This window comes from Scyliorhinus canicula, chromosome 5, assembly GCF_902713615.1.
Source record: "Scyliorhinus canicula chromosome 5, sScyCan1.1, whole genome shotgun sequence".
Taxonomy (NCBI): Eukaryota; Metazoa; Chordata; class Chondrichthyes; order Carcharhiniformes; family Scyliorhinidae; genus Scyliorhinus; species Scyliorhinus canicula.
The window spans coordinates 147,767,016-147,783,755 of NC_052150.1; the positions used below are offsets into that span (position 1 = coordinate 147,767,016).

Here is a 16,740-nt window from a genome sequence, read left to right on the forward strand (position 1 = left end):
CCATACACTGTGAGAAGGAACTAGAATCCCGGGAAAACTTGTCGGCGGCACATGCACAGCCGTGCCACCCTGTCCTATGTGCTGACTGCAAGATGTGGTCTCATCAGAGGGATAGAACTCAAGGGAGCTGGTGGCCACCACCCCCACTCCAAGGGACGGGTCCGGGTTGGCCCCCAGCGGCCTCTCCGACCGCTGGGTGCCCATAGAGCCCTGTGGTTCACTTTGGGAAGGAGTGGCAGCTGGGGCTCAAACCAGCTGCCATTGCGTCATCTGGCTCTGCCAGCCCTGCCGTCTCCCCGATGTCAGCAGAGTGCTAACAACATGTACTCAAATGGGAAGGTCCAGGAAGCCTAGCCTTCAGACCTCATTATTAGCAATGGGAGCCCTCCCAGGGTTGTGTAACCACGCTCAGATGAATGAATGGATAAGATCAGAGTGGTCTGAAATATTGCTGGCTGAGCCTCGGTTAGGTTGGGAAAGAACACCACTGACGTCTGCAGTGTTGTTAAAGGGCCGCAGAATGCAACTGGATGGGGGATTGTGTAGCCAGGAGATTGGGGTCGACAATGAGGTCAGAGACCTTGGAACGGGGAGAAGCGATGATTATGATGATCACTAACAGTTTTTTCCACTCTGTTCTGCTCAATGGCTGGTTTTCCCAGGGGTAAACTAAAGTTCCAAGAGGGAGCAGAAGCAGGTATTAAACTCCTTATTAATGGTCACATGTTTGCGTTTAACCAAGGGTAAAGTGTGCCAGTTGTTTGGCCTTTACCAGATTGGCATCAGGCCTGCCCCATGTCAGAATTATGCATGTGTGACATAAAATAGCATCTATAGCACCAAAATCTCAACCACTCAAACCAATGGTGTTAATGTGTTACGGTTCACTCTCTGAATTTCTAGCTCTGTGTCTACAGATTGTTTACACACGAGCTTCGAGGCAGATAACAATCTTATCATCCAGTTATTTTACCAGTCCTACAGCAAAGGTATATCCGCATGTAACAACTTTTATCATGTAAAACAAAAAAACTGCAGACGTTAGTAATCTAAAAGAGCTTATTTATTCTCTCCACTAATGCTGACAGACCTGCTGAGTGTTTCCAGATTTTTCTTGTTTTAGCATGACTGTTGATATCTGCAGTGTTACAGTATGAACCAACCTCAGCTGTTAAAAGCCATGGTATGTAATAAACTATTCCGTTAACATATTTCTTGGGACACAGATTGCTATAAAATCGCTGAACAGACCTGCGAAATCAGAATAATTTAATTGGAATCAAATATTCTTTGCTTGAATGGTAACTGCTTCCCTCAAGGCCTATCGTGTGTGAACATTGATAGTTCAGCTACTCTATCTTAGCTTTTTTAAACTACTTGAAGATGGTCATTTAGTAATCTCTTACTGCCTGAGGGATAAACTATGTGTAGGTTTTGAAATTTGTTAACATGCAGTTGAAAAGGTTTTTCTAACAAAAGATTTTTTTGACATTTAAAATGGTATGGCTGATAAGAATTTGGGTTGGATTCTCCATTTGAGAGTTGAAGGGCTGGACTCTGATTGCCAATGCCGAAATCGCATTTGCCGATTGGCCGGAGAATCCGTTTGGTCGCCGAATTGGGAGCGACGTTGTTTTTCGGACGCTCCGCCTCCTCCAAAATCGCGTCATTGCTGAGTATGCCGCACGCCGTTGGGACGGCCTCATGATGTCACCTGAGGCCCTCCCCCCATGCTTCGCCCTCAATGGGCCGACTTCCCGACGGCGTGGATCACTTGTGGTCTCAGGTTTCGTCAACCTCGCGTGGCGGCTGCGGACTATTTGGGGCGAGGGTTGGGGGGACTGGTGAGGCGAATCTTGAGGCAATCAGATTGTCACATGCGCAGCAGCCCAGGTGCACAGTTGTATGGCTTCCTGTACCTGCCCGGACCTCATTTCCTGCCCATTCTGGTCCTCCTCCATATCCTCCTCATCTGACTAGGCCTGCTGTTCTTCCTCCTCCTTCAGCATGTCGCCCTTCTAATGCGCGATGGTGTCGAGGGCACTGCAGGCCACCGCGATGTGTGAGACCCTCTTGGACTATACCAGAGGGTCCACCAGAGCGGTCCAGGCACCTGAACTGAACCTTGAGGGCGCCAATGCACTGCTTGATGATGGCCCTGGTGGCTCCATGGGCATCAATATAGCGGTTCTCCCCTTCAGTCTGGGACCTCCGGATAGGAGTCATCAGCCACGACTGCAGCAGGTCACCTCTGTAGCCCAAGAGCCAACCTTTCACCTGTGGGTGTGCCTCGAAGGTGTCAGGTGCCGATGAGTGTGCCAGGACAAAAGCGATGTGCACAGTGCCTGCATACTGGTCACACATAATATGCAGCCAGTGATCACACACCAGCTGCACATTTATTGAGTGCAAGCCCTTCTGGTAGATGAATGGCACCGCCTCAAGCGCCAGTGCTCATACAGGGGCAGTCACCCCTTGGACTTAGAGAATGCCTGCGATGGCAGCGAACCCCTCTGCTCAGGCAACCTGGTGGGCTCATTCCAGACTAAAGTTGACATATCGTGCCGCCTGGGCATATAGTGCATCTGTGACATCTGTGGAAGCACCTGTGAGTGGACGTCTGAGAGATTCCAGACAGGTCCCCACTAAGGACCCTGCGGCAAAGAGGTTCAGCGCCACCGTCGCCTTGATGGCCATGGGGAGCCAATGCCCCCACGATTCCAGGTGCGCCATCATCCGGCAGGGATGTCACACAGTCTCCTTGCTCAGCTGAAGTCAGCGGCAACACGCCCGGTCCAGCAGATCCTCGGACAGTCGATGCTGATATACACAAGGCCTGATGCAGCACCTCCTTCCCCCCTCGTCCTTGGCCTGTTGGGCGGCTGACTCTCCAGCCTCACTGGCTGGCCCCTGATCCTCTGGGGCAGGCTCTTGTTCTGAAGGGTCCTCCCCAAGCAACTCCTGGTTGTGCATCTCATTGTGTCTGCAAGGGCCGCCGCGGCCAGGCAAATGCCAACCATCCATGGATGAATTCCAAAATCCATTGTCTGCAGGGATAAAGGGCAGACATGTTAGCATGGTATGTAATCCCATATCCATCCAGGTCCAAGGGGCTACGCCCTGGCCCTTGCCTGCACTGCCGCCCTGCCCCTGCATATCTCTCCTCTCCCCCTCCCCATCCCCACCCCTGGCTATTCCCCCTGACACTCTGCCGTTGACAGCATGCCCCTGGCCCTGTCGGTGTCTGGCATTTCACCCATTTCTGCCGGCGGGGTACCAGAGGCCTGCGCTAACCATGCCAGCGCAATGCTCTGTGGCCCTTGTCCTGTGCCCTCCTGTGCAGTCTACTGAGGGTGTCCTTCTTGGGTGGGCAGACTGTGTGCTGCCCTGCCAGCAGGGTGGCACCAGGTTGTGGGGTGGCGGGGGCACCATGTGTCACTGACTTTCTCCATGCTTGGTGGCATGAGTGCGGGCAGATACTAACGGATGATCCTGGGCGAGGGATGTGGGCACCTGTTGGGAAGTAGCTGCAGTGTGCCATGGGTCCTCTTTGCAATGCACAGGCTGTACCTACCTTACTGGGGGGTGGATGGATGGGAGCTGGGTCGCTGTGGGCAGGTGTGGGATGGGATAACTGATGGTGTTACTAATGGGTCATCCACTCTGGAAGGGGCAGTGTGCCAGGGTGGGGGGCACGCATACGGCCAGTGGCACTTTGCACATTTACAGGGCACAGTGGGCAGTCAGCAGAGTGCACAGCCAGATGGCTCCCTTGCAGGCTGAGGCAATGGCGGTCTGTGCCCGGACCTGCGGCCCGTCTCCTGGTCACTCCCCACTACTCCCCTGATCCTGGCCGACACCCTCCAGCCAGAAGCACAACTTTAAGTCCACCGTTACATCTTTGAAAACTTTCCTTATCTCCTCTCTCCATCAGCAGCCATGGCGTCCAGTCGCTGTTTTGAAATACAAGTGAACCGCAATGGTGTCCTTTCCACCTGGTGGGGGCAGAGCATTGCGGGAGGCAGGAGAGTACCAGGTCGGGCCTGTTAATGATATGTTAACAAGTGTTACTGTACGTTTTGCATGACCACGCACGGTGCAGGGCATGGAATGCATTCACAAGGCCATCGAGGCACCAGAGCATGGCACTCTGTTGGGCGCCCGGCGCCAACCTCGAATTTTGGCTGACGCCCAATTCGGCGTGGTGGACAGATAATCCGCTCCATTATCTCTAAGTGAATCCTGTATTACTTTGTTCAAGTATTTTGCACTTAAAATATTCCTTATTTATTCTTTAAACTTTGCCATTTTTCATTTAAGTTTCTGTTAAGCATGAGCTTTTGGATAGTTACTCTTCAGGTTCAGCCAAAGGGCTGGATATGGAATTTCATAGACTGATATCATACAGAGTGTTTAAGGCATGTAGTATGTGTTTAGATAATGTTGTGGATTGAGGCTCTAAGTGAGGACTTGGCTGCTGTACTATGGAGAGTTCAGACAGGTTTACTAGCTGGGGTTTCTCTCCCACTGTGGAATGAATTGGAATGTCTTCACAAAGAGAAGTACTAGTTTGAATAGGGAGGCCTTGTGGTACAGTGGTTAGCATCCCTGACTCTGAGCCAGAAGCTCCAAGTTTGAGTCTCACGCCCAGGAATAAGGCCACAGAAGGAATTTCTCAAGGGTAATTAGGAATGGGCAATAACTGCTGGTCGAGTCAGCGAAGCCCACATCCTGTCAATGATTTTTTTTAAAAGATGTGTTCATAACACAGCCAAACAGTTGACTACCAACCTGAAAATTCTTCCAAAACACACCCACTGGTGGGAGGCAAGAGCGGGAGAGATTCCTAGTCAACCATGTAATGGAAAGAAAGTTGGATTCTCTACCATCACTGTTCATAGCTCCAGGTTTAGCATGCATAGAAAGGCATGTTCCCACAGCAACCTGGACTCCTTGAGCAAACGGTAACAGACTACTAGTACCACTGGTTTGAATGCAAAGCTTTCTTATTTTTATTCTTAATGGCATGGTACACGATTGCGGTGGGCCATATCTCAAACAACGATGAATCAGACTACAGGAGGGAGATAAATCACTTGGTTGCATGGTGTACCGAAAACAAACTCTATCTACATGTTGGATACACCAAGGAACTGATCATCGACGTCGGGAAGCGTAGCACGACACATACTCTCTTCTGCATCAATGCCTCCAAAGTGGAGATGGTCAATTGCTTTAAGTTCCTGTGGGTCACCATCACCAACAGTCTGTCCTGGTCCACTTACGTTGATGCAACAGTCAAGAAAGCCCAACAACGTCTCTACTTCCTACGGGAGCTAAAGAAATTTGGCATGTCTGCATCGACTTTCACAAACTTCTACAGATGTGCGATAGAGAGCATCCTATCCAGCTGCATCACAGCCTGGTATGGCAACTGCTTGGTCCAAGATCGCAAGAAACTGCAGAGTGTGGTGAACTCAGCCCAACGCATCACACAAGCTGGCCACCCCCACATTGATTCTGTATATGCCTCCCGCTGCCTCAGGAAGGCAGACGGTATTATCAGAAACCCATCCCACCCAGACATTGCCTTCTTCCTGACCTGTCCATCAGGCAGAAGGTACAGAAGTCAAAAGATTTGCACATCCAGACATAGGAACAGCTTATTCCCCACAGCTACAAGACTCCTCAATGACTCCCCCTCGGACTGATCTGTTCCCTGCAAGAGCACTATTCACGATGCCCTCTGCTGCTCTTGCTCATGTATTTGCTTTGTTTGCCCCCTTGTTCCGCACTGTAACCAATCACTGTTTGTCGATGTACCATTTGTCAATGTTCTCTGTTGATTATTCTTTTGTCTACTATGTATATACTGTGTACGTTCCCTCATCAGCAGAAAAATACTTTTTACTGTACTTCGGTACATGTGACAATGAATCAAATCAAATCAAACAAGGTGTTGAGTTGAAGAACTCTGAATTCAGCAGTGCTCGGTTTTTCTCTGAACAGTTTGCCTCTGTACAACTGTGGGTGCTGTAAAAGAAGACATTGAATGCAAAGTTCTCTATTATTCTCTTGGATGAAAATTACACTGCTGTGTTCTCTTCAGGCATAGACATCAGAAATGCCACAGAGGAAGTTTATGGTCTGTGCTATTGAAAAGCAAAATGGGAGCAAAAGATTAGTTCCTGTTTACTGCTGGCTTGCATCTGTTTTACAGAAGCTGTTTCGGAGCAAAACAGAGGTAAATCGGCCCAAAACTGTGATTAAGGGGTATTGTAGCATGTGACAGACTTTCCTACTAACAACATGCAAAACGCCTTTCATTCATAGCTTCATAGGAGACACATATTGGCACTTTGCAATCATTTTGCAATTAGTTTTCAAATTGCATTCCACATGAGCACTGTATGCTTTAAAATTTAGTTGTGATTCGTGCCCCGTTTTGGTTCAGTGTGCAATCCCTTAAATGTTTTTGCGTGGCCATGTATGCACATTGTTTATCACAGAAGAAGGCCTGCGCAATATCTGTTAGGCTGATGCATGGCCATGTATTTGTGTAGCATAGTGGAAATATTGCACATATGTTCAGCCTGAGCATCAAAAAGGATAAAGAAACCAAGTTTAGGATGGGCCCATTCTGACTGCAGAATGTCATCCCACACTGTGTCTAAAAAGATCCAAAGAGAAGTCTAAAATAAAATTTCAAGCTATAATTGGGAGGAAAGGAGGTTTTCGGCAGCCTGCAGTGATCTTTGAGCTTCAACAGGAATAGATTTTAAGCTACTCCATGTATTTAAGTGCACCAGATTGCTTGAAAATGGAGGTAATCTATGCACTACAAGTGTGCAGCCAATGTAAATCTACATTCAGTTCAGGTCATTTCAATTCCAGCAAAGATTCATTTCAACGATATCTCAGCCCTAAGGGGCTGTTTAGCTCACTGAGCTAAATCGCTGGCTTTGAAAGCAGACCAAGGTAAGCCAGCAGCACGGTTCGATTCCCGTAACAACCTTCCCAAACAGGCGCCGGAATGTGGCGACTAGGGGCTTTTCACAGTAACTTCATTTGAAGGGGCTGGTTTAGCACACTGAGCTAAATCGCTGGCTTTGAAAGTAGACCAAGGCAGGCCAGCAGCACGGTTCTATTCTCGTAACAGCCTCCCCGAACAGGTGCCGGAATGTGGCGACTAGGGGCTTTTCACAGTAACTTCATTGAAGCCTACTCGTGACAATAAGCGATTTTCTTTTTTTTTTTCATCTCACCTGTGCTGTTGATAATAATGTTGTTTAACTATCCTGCCAGTTCTTTATTTGGTTCATAATATGATATACATTATTAATTGAAGAGTACACTTCATTAGTAAAAGTGAAATTAAATTATGCTTTGTAATCGAAAATGTGATGGTGGAACAAAAGCAAATTGTTCGTTGAGATGTACTTTTCCAAAACCTTATAACAATGTCTGCCCAGATTGTTTTAATTGGTCAGTTTAAGGGACACCTCTGTTGGTTGATTTATTTGGTGGGTGGTGCCTGACACATGTGGAGACATGTGGAACGCACGTTGGACCGAAGTGCTTAGCACAGCTGCACCTTCCAATGGTTGGTAGTAGTGGTGGAAGCAGGATAAGAGGGTAGTGAAGATCAAAAATAGCAGAAGGTAAAAGAAACATAACAACAAAGTTATCCTGGCTGGAGAGATTGTTTCCGTGAAGGATGGGGTGGGATTGTTGGGAGGGATGAGAGTGGGAAGAACAGGGTGAGGGTGCCATGTGTGAAATGGAAGAAATAGGATGGAGATGGCATGGGAGTGGATGGCATGGAGCAGTAAATGTGATGATGGAATTCACTAAGTGTGGCAAAAGAGCCGGGCCAATTATCTGACACTTATTATTCAAAAACTATTCAAGTAAAAGGAGGTTTTGCTAGATTTGTGTGAAGAGTTTTTTGAAAAGCTGTCAGGTGAATTACAAGAATACATCATTGACTCCATAGATGAAGAAAATGTTAAGTTTATACGCTCCAGTGTTTCTGCACTGTACCTCTTCAGGAACTCACCAAGACCTCTTCAGCAGCACCTTCCAAATTCACGTGCACTACACTACCACCTAGAATGACGAGGGCAGCAGATGGATGGGAACACCATCAACTGCAAGTTCCCCTCCAAGTCACATGCCAACATGACTTGGAACTATATCGATGTTCCTTCAGTGTCGCTGGGTCAAAATCCTAGATGTCCCTCCCTACAACACTGTGGGTTTTCCTGTAACACATGGGCTTCATGGGTTCAAGAAGGCAGCTCAGGAATTTTCAAGAACAATTATGAATGGGCAATAAATGCCGGCCCACATGCAACGAACAATATTTTTAAGAACAGTCTAACTCCAGGAAAGATCAGTTAATATGTTGCCCTTAAGCTTAAATCCTTCTCAAGAGCTTGCTGATGGAGCAAGATCGGTAGTTAGGATACTGTTTTCTTCAATGATAGATGCTAAAATGTTAACAAGCAGATTTCTTGGAAATAAAGTGTTTAATCCTCAAATAATATTGAGCCTATCAGATGTACCAGCCTCCCTGAAAGGCGCCGGAATGTGGCGACTAGGGGCTTTTCACAGTAACTTCATTTGAAGCCTACTCGTGACAATAAGCAATTTTCATTTCATTTCATTTTTCAAGTAAACCTGCCTTTTGAACTCTGGAGAAAACAATTCCCAGTTCGACTTTTGTATTCTGTGTCAAATCACAAGGCTACACTCTTCATATTCCTAGGCCTGTTTTTACACATGGACAGCTATATGTAGTATTTTCAGAGTGGTAATGTTGATTGTGTTCGAGTATTTGGTAAAGAAATAATTAGAAATCCCGTATTTAAAGAAATGCTGTTGCAATAATGCTACTAACTTGACTGCAAACATTTTGCAGTTCTCTGCTAGTGGGGAACAAATATTTTGCCTATTTTTGGGAGAGCAAGAAATATTTCCTTGCGCTTGCCAATGCACTACCTCTACAAGTATTCCCTTTGTTGGTATAAATTTTCCACTTCAAATCTAAACTGTAACTCCCCTAAATCAGCTATGATCTTGTGTTCAACCTTGCTGCCCTCATCAGCTTCGGGTGCCCAAGCTAATTACCCTTTCCCTCAAGGCAAATCGAGCAGCAAGCAAGTGTGGGTAGCATCTACAATACACTAATAATTTATACAGTATTGCTGTTAACTGATTTTATGGTATCCAGAATAAGGTTAATTACAAAGGTTAATTTGAAAATGACATCACGACAGGCATTACTGTTGCGAGTGAGAATGTGAATTTTATTGCAGTCAGTTTGTTTTAGTTTTAATTATAAAAGTACAATTGTGAGGTTTATAAGATTGTTAGATGGTTATAAGGTGCAAGACATTTAATAGAATAAAATCCCTACAGTGCAGAAGGAGGCCATTTGACCCATCGAGCCTTTGGAAAGAGCGGCCTACTTGAGCTTAAGGCTATGCCTCCACCCTATCTCCGTAATGCAGTAATCCCACCTAACCTGCATATCTTTGGACTGCGGGAGGAAACCGGAGCATCCGGAGGAAATCCACGCAGACACAGGGAGAAAGTGCAAACTCTATACGGACATTCACCCAAGACCAGAATGGAACCCGGTTCCTTGGAGTTGTGAGGCAGAAGTGATAACCACTGTGTCATCGTGCCGCCAATGTACCAATTACCCTTCGAAACAGTTGCAAAAGCCTGTGTTTCAACAGCGGATAAACGTTTAGCCTTCAAAGTCCGAGAAAGTGTCAAGAATGTCAGGTTGTAAACGGTTATGCTTTAACTGTCCATTTAAATTCATGAATAGAGTGGGAGGTCTGGTCTAATGAATAGCCAATCAGCTTTATGCCTGGATACAAGGCCCATGTATTCACATTGCCATGGTGCCAGGCTTTCAGATAGCAATGGTACAAAGAAAGACATTGAACAAAGGAAAATCAGGCCCGTGGGATCAGAAAAGCATCTATTAAATTAATCTTTAAATTGTAACTTTTAAGAAAATAAGAAAGAAATGTTTTATTGGGACATGACAGTGGATTGTTTGATCCATATTCAGTGCCATGGAGTAAAGGAATGCAGGTTCAATTCTCTTACTCTTGTTGAGTTTGCGCTCTCAGCCTCCTTGCTGTGGGAAGGCACTAATTCCCCTTTTTGGTGGGAGAGAGCAAAGGGACGTTCGAAGGAAGAGCCATTAGCAGTCACAAAGCAGTGTTTGTTTAAGGCCTGTCCAGTAGCATTATTGGTATAAAGCTGCAATCATGTTACCTCTCTCTGCTCATTTTGCCTGCAGAGGTTTTGTAGATTTGAAGACAATATGGGCTGAGTAAGGGGAATTATAGGGTTCTTTCATATTTCCTGGTTTAGGAATTTAGTGGCAACAACTCCAAAGTTGATTTCTAAAATTTTACAGCACAACATTTATTTCTTTTTACAGGGAATGAGCTATTTGGAAGAGCGGCGGTTGGTACATCGTGACTTGGCAGCACGGAATGTTCTGGTAAAGACGCCGCATCACATAAAAATTACTGACTTTGGACTTGCCAGGCTCCTGGATGTGGATGAAAAAGAATACCATGAAGATGGTGGCAAAGTAAGATCTGATATCTCTGAATAACAGGCTAGAATGGAGCACAGGTGCCATGATTAATTATTAATAGTTAGTGATATTGTGTGTTCCACTGTAATTAGACACTACAGTAACTTAACATAGGTAGTGGATTCACTTAGAAATAAGAAGTGTCTGTTGACCATCTGTCCCAGAAACTCTTGTAATTGAATGGGTAATCTTGCTGCATGAAAATGGCAGCGAGCAGATCAGTGTAGCAGAGCACTAGTCGCAGCCAGGGTGTGCACAAAGCTGAAAATGTAAAAATAGGTGAATTTTGACACAACACCAATAAAAGAAGTCTCATGTCAGAATCCGTTGAATAAATCAAACTATTAACGTCAAGTACAATTAATTGCATGGTGGTTTGTCTGTGTTGTATTTTTAATACTTAAACGCAATGCAAAGGAGGTTACGACTCATCTTCTAGAAGCATAAAACTGCATTGACGCTGAATAAACAAGCACAGTTGTATCATGTGGAATATTCACCCTGAACTATCTCGAGTTAATAGTTATATTAACTAATATGAAGTCAGTTCTGTAAGATGCTCTGTAATTAGTGAGCTGGTTACCCTGATGTCATCACTTCTCTGGAAGCAAGATGGCTTTTACTTAGGTCATTTTAACTGAATTGAAAATTAATAAGATCAACAATTTAAAGGAGAGTGGGGTGTGGGGAGCCAAGAAGGTCAGCAGTTTAGCATTCTGGAATTTCAATCTATGCTACTCCTTACAACCACTTCACGTGTCCATATTAAACAAATTTGACACTTGCATAATGCTCTTTAAATCTATCGATAAGTTACAAATACTTTTTAGGAACAGGATTAGGTCTTTAGCCCCTCCAGACCTACTTCCCTTCCTTTACATCCTGGCTGATCTGTATCTCAACTTTATTTATGAGTCTTGGTTCCACATTCCTCAATATCAAAAATCCATCCATTTTTAAATTTTTGATAGGCTTAACCTTTACAGGGGAGAGCTTTGCATTACCCTTTCTCTGAAGAAATGCTTCCTGAGTTCACCTCTGAATGGCCTATGTCTAACTTTAAAGTTGTGCCCCCTAATTCTGAACTCTCTCACTGGTGGAGATAGTTTCTATCTACCAATGAATTCCTTTAATGATTGGATCTGGGGGTCAATGATTTAATTGTTGCTGTTAATTATCAAAATAAAAATTATCTTTAACTTTTCTGCAGTTGCCCATCAAATGGATGGCACTGGAATCGATCCTTCAAAGAACATTTACCCATCAGAGTGACATCTGGAGTTATGGTAAGTCATCGTAGTTTTGACTTTTTAAAATGTGGAAATGTACCATTGCCTCTCAACATTGGCTCAGTGGTAGTGTTCTTGACTTTGAAACTTATGACCCTCAACAGGGCAGAGCTTCCACAGGGATCTGTGCTTGGGCCTCTGTTGTTTGTAGTGTACATAAGCGATTTGGAGGAAAATGTAGCCGGTCTGATTGGTAAGTTCGCGGATGAGGTTGATGGAGTGGCAGATAGTGTTGAGGATTATATGAAGATACAGCAGGGCGTAGATAGGTTGGAGATTTGGGCAGAGAAATGGCAAATGGACTTTAATCTGGACAAATGTAAAGTAATTTTGGTAGGTCTAACATAGAGGGGACATATACCGTAAATGGTAAAACTCTTAGGAATGTAGAAAGTCAGAGAGATATGGGTGTGCACATTAACAGATCTTTGAAAGTGGCGGCACAAGTGGACAAAGTAGTCAAGAAAGCATACGGAATGCTTGTCTTCACTGGAAGGGGCATCGCGTATAAAAACTGACAAGTCATGCTATAGTTGTATAGAAACTTGGTAAGGCCATACTTGGAATATTGCGCACAGTTCTGGTCGCCACACCACCAGAAGGATGTGGAGGCTTTGAAGAGGGTGCGGAGAAGGTTTACCAGGATGTTGCCTTGCCTGAAGGGTGTTAACTGTGTGGAGAGGCTGAATAGACTTGGACTGTTTTCATTAGAAACACAGAGGTTGAGGAGTGACCTAATAGAGGTCTACAAGATTATGTGGAGCATGGATAGAGTGGATGGACAGGCGCTCTTTCCCAGGGTGGAGGGGTCAGTCACCAGGGGGCATAGGTTTAAGGTCCTTGGGGCAAAGTTTAGAGGAGATGTGCGAGGCAGATTTTTTACGCAGAGGGTGGTGAGTGCCTGGAACGCATTGCCAGGGGAGCTTGTGGAAGCAGATCCATTAACGGCGTTCAAAAGGCATCTTGACAAACACATGGATAGGAAGGGGAAAGAGAGTTATGGCACAAGGAAATGCTGAGGGTTTTGGCAAAGGTTGGTATCATGACCGGTACAGGCTTGGAGGGCCGAAGGGTCTGTTCCTGTGTTGTACTGTCCTTTGTTCTTTGACAAGGTTCAAATCTTGCCTCAGTGACGGCACTTGGCTAGAAGTCAAAATTTGTCGATTAAAACCCTACTCAAGTGAATACAAAATCTATGCTGATATCACAGTGCATACTGAGATATCCTTTTAGATTATCAAGCAAACCAATATCCTATATGTGCCCTATGGTAAAAAATTCCATGAGAGCAACAGAGTTCTCCTGGTCTTCTCCCAATGTCCTGGCAAGCCAATCCTTCCTCAGTCATCATTGTTATAACAGTTGATAATGATGATGTGTGCTTTGCCTGAAGTCAGGTCCTTGGCTCTTTGACTGCTGATGTTTCATCCTGAGATGTTTATGTGCCTGATTTTTTTTCAGTGGCAGTTTGCCAATGACTTTCACTTATTACCAGGTAGGATGAGGAGGAAAGTCCCTGAAGTGTTGGCTAGTGTAGACTTGAGAGATGAACAGACACTTCCAACACTGATGAAGGTTCAACTCAATTTTATCAACTAACTTCTTACTAACTAACACACGATGACTGTGGGTCTAAATGATGCTAACTTAAACTAGAGACCTAAGCCTTGTCCGAACCAGTTGATTTGCTCAGCACGTGGTGTGAGTCTGTGCTGGGCTGGATGAGTTCCTGTTACACTGAGAGGCAGCACCTAGAATGAGCGGGAACCATGGTGCCCTCTGCCTTTATAGTGTATGTATTCTAACTGGTGATTGGCTGCGGTGTTTGTACATGTTGATTCGTCCCTGTGTGTGTCCATCAATGTGTGTCTGCACCATGATATACTGGTGTATATTATGACAGTCCCCAGTCTGCCTCAGCCAGAACAGGAAAAGAACCCATGCTGTTGACATTACTCTGAACCACACATTAGCCATCCAGACAACAGAACTTGCTGCCCCTTACAGCAGATTATCTGATTATTAATCACATTGCTGATGGATTTTGGCTGTTGCATTTCCTGGATTTCAAATAGTAGTGGATTGAGATGTCCTGAGGTTATGAAAAGTGAAAACTAGCGATATATGTTTACACTACAAAGGCTGCACCAGAGGAATTGAGCAGAATGGAAGGGAGTAAAAATGTTCCTAAGCACCAGTCAAATACGGTGGTGAATATTGAAACAGGTGATGGGGGGTTAAGTCAGTGGCCCCATAAGTGAATGGAAGGCAAACATTAGACCATTGGAAGTTCAGAGATCCAGTTGTGACTTAGGGACAGTTTTACCTCGGGGTTAATACTTAAGGAGTTGGGCGGGAAGGGTATGGGTGTGAGAGACAGCATGGTCAGAGATGGCCTGACCTTAAAAATAGCCAGGAATCTCTTTATTCTTGGCACTAACAAAATTAAACATTCATTATTAGATAAGCCAAACCAGGAATATTTTGTCAAGTAATTCTTCAAATCGTAAACCACATGTAACTCTGAATCTGATTCATTGCCAACTGCTTTTTCAAAGATCATCAGTCTGAAGTAGAGACTGAACATTATTATCAGTGGATTACATATTTTGTGCTGGTTTTCTGAGCATGGAGCTCCACTTTCATCAAGTGGGTCATTAATTGGTGTGTTGATATCCACCCATGATTGTCCAATTTGTTCTAATTTCAAACAAGATTCTGTGCTAAGTGCTAATTTATAAAAATTAGCTCAGTATTTTTTTAGCAAAGTTGAACTCTGTGAGATTGACTTCAGAATTATTTTGCTCATATATGGTATTGCATTGTGAAATAGGCTACTTCATGGAAACATTTGCCAGATTATCAGGCTCTGTAAGAAATGCTTTATGAAGAAAATTCTGAATTGAATGTATATAAAGCCTTTATGTACGAATTCGCTGTTTCTTACTGAGTGGCAACTTTCCATCTCATGAGATCATTGTTTGTGCAATGGTGGTCAACTCTTCATTCCACTTGGTGTCGCTCAGGGACCCCATTCTGACATGGCAATCTCTGACAGATTTGCTGCCGAGGAAGACAGTGGGCCAAGAAGGCGCTCAATTCGCTGGCCTCTGTTTTCCCTTGACCCTCTTCTCGGCTAGCTGGGCTTCTTGTTTCTTCTCAGCTCTCCCGATTCCCTTAAAAACAGCCAGCATCCAGAGGGGACAATCATCAGCAACTGTTTCCCAATTGACAGTGTCAATATTCACCATCTTCATATATCAATTTCAGGTATCCTGGTAGAAGAGTTATAGATGCCCAGCAGGGCGTGACCCAGTGGCCAGGTCTTTGGGTATGCTGCCATCATCCATCCGATGAACATGGCCAAGGCAGTGCACATGTCATTGATAAGAAATGGGTGGATGTTGATTGAACTAGCAACTCCAGGACCTCTGAGTTGGTGAACTTGTCCTGCCAAGACAGTGTATTAGCATGAACATAATGGTCTGGTAGGGTTCTAGATGCCACTATTTCAAGAAGACCAAAGGAAGTGGTAGGTATCTCATTTAATCACTATGGCATGCTAATAACATCATTGAAGGACTAATGGTTACTTCCATGGTTGGCTGTCTCACTGAAGATGGGGATGTATTGGAGATTAAAGGCCTCCAATTGATTTCAGTGTCCCTGAGCTGAGAAGACAAATAAATCAATTGATCTGTTCGCTATTGAGAAATCCGAGAGTGATTAAGCACTACATATATAAAGCTACTATTTTTTTTAGGTGTTACCGTTTGGGAACTAATGACATTTGGATCTAAGCCTTATGATGGAATTCCTGCCAATGAAATCCCATCCATCTTGGAAAAGGGCGAACGGCTGCCACAACCTCCAATCTGTACAATTGACGTGTACATGATCATGGTTAAATGTAAGTTGATTATAGGAATATTTTGGTCATACCTAACCTATTTTTTGGGAGGTGGGAAGAAGGCAGATATGGCATTTGAGAAAGTTTTGTTTTGCAATGGTGTACATGCACAATGTATTCTGAAAACAAACCTGACAGACAAAGAGGTCTCTCAGATTTTCTCTGCTATTTAATTAATTAACCGATGTCAAGAGGTGACGCTACGTTTACTATAATTAGTCTCAGTACCACAAGGTTCTTGTTCTGAGCAGCTATCTGGTGAATTTGTGCGGAAATTATGTATTCCAATGCCAAATAATCTACTGACACCCCATTCCTCAATTCATGCATGAAGAATCGCTACTTCTGTAAGATACTGAAGAATGAAACCATGCCCTAACATGAATTAATGCTTTGAATTGAGTTTGGCGAAAAATTATCCAGGAGGAACTGGGAAAATTGGGGAGAAGAATAATATTAAAGAAACACATCCTGGCGGGATTCTCCGTTAGCTGATGCCAAAATTGGGAAAGGCAATTGGGCGGAGAATCGGTTCTGATGCCGAAATTGAAGCAAGAGCCGATTTGATGCCAAAACGCAATGCTCCAGCACCTCGACAGCAACGTCAATTCATTCTGGAACGCATATGTACAGTAGACACCGTTTGCATATCATTCGCGGACCCGACCCAGTATTCTCCGGGGCCTCTGCGGTTCTCCGCCTCCAATGGGCTGAGTTCCCGTCGGTGTGATTCATTTGTGCTTTTAAAAATCGTGAAACTGGCGTGGCAGCTGCTGAGGGAGAGGGGGCACGGAAAGTGTCCAACATGGCCATAGTGTGATGACAGTTGTGCCACTGGCCGAGGGGGCTTCTGCCAGGGCTGGGTGGAGTAGAAGTGGGTGGCCAGTAGGTGGGCTGTGGGGTCGGGGTGG

At 44.8% G+C, this 16,740-nt stretch overlaps 1 protein-coding gene across 1 annotated transcript in view; it reads left to right on the top strand.

Moving 5' to 3' along the window:
* Nucleotides 1-16,740, top strand: part of egfra (epidermal growth factor receptor a (erythroblastic leukemia viral (v-erb-b) oncogene homolog, avian)) — a 307,739-nt gene that overhangs the window by 282,279 nt on the left and 8,720 nt on the right. The window contains exons 21-23 of the mRNA XM_038797793.1: nucleotides 10,469-10,624; nucleotides 11,841-11,916; nucleotides 15,683-15,829. Of these exons, the coding sequence (XP_038653721.1) occupies nucleotides 10,469-10,624; nucleotides 11,841-11,916; nucleotides 15,683-15,829 (379 nt within the window). The remainder of the gene's footprint in view (nucleotides 1-10,468; nucleotides 10,625-11,840; nucleotides 11,917-15,682; nucleotides 15,830-16,740) is intronic.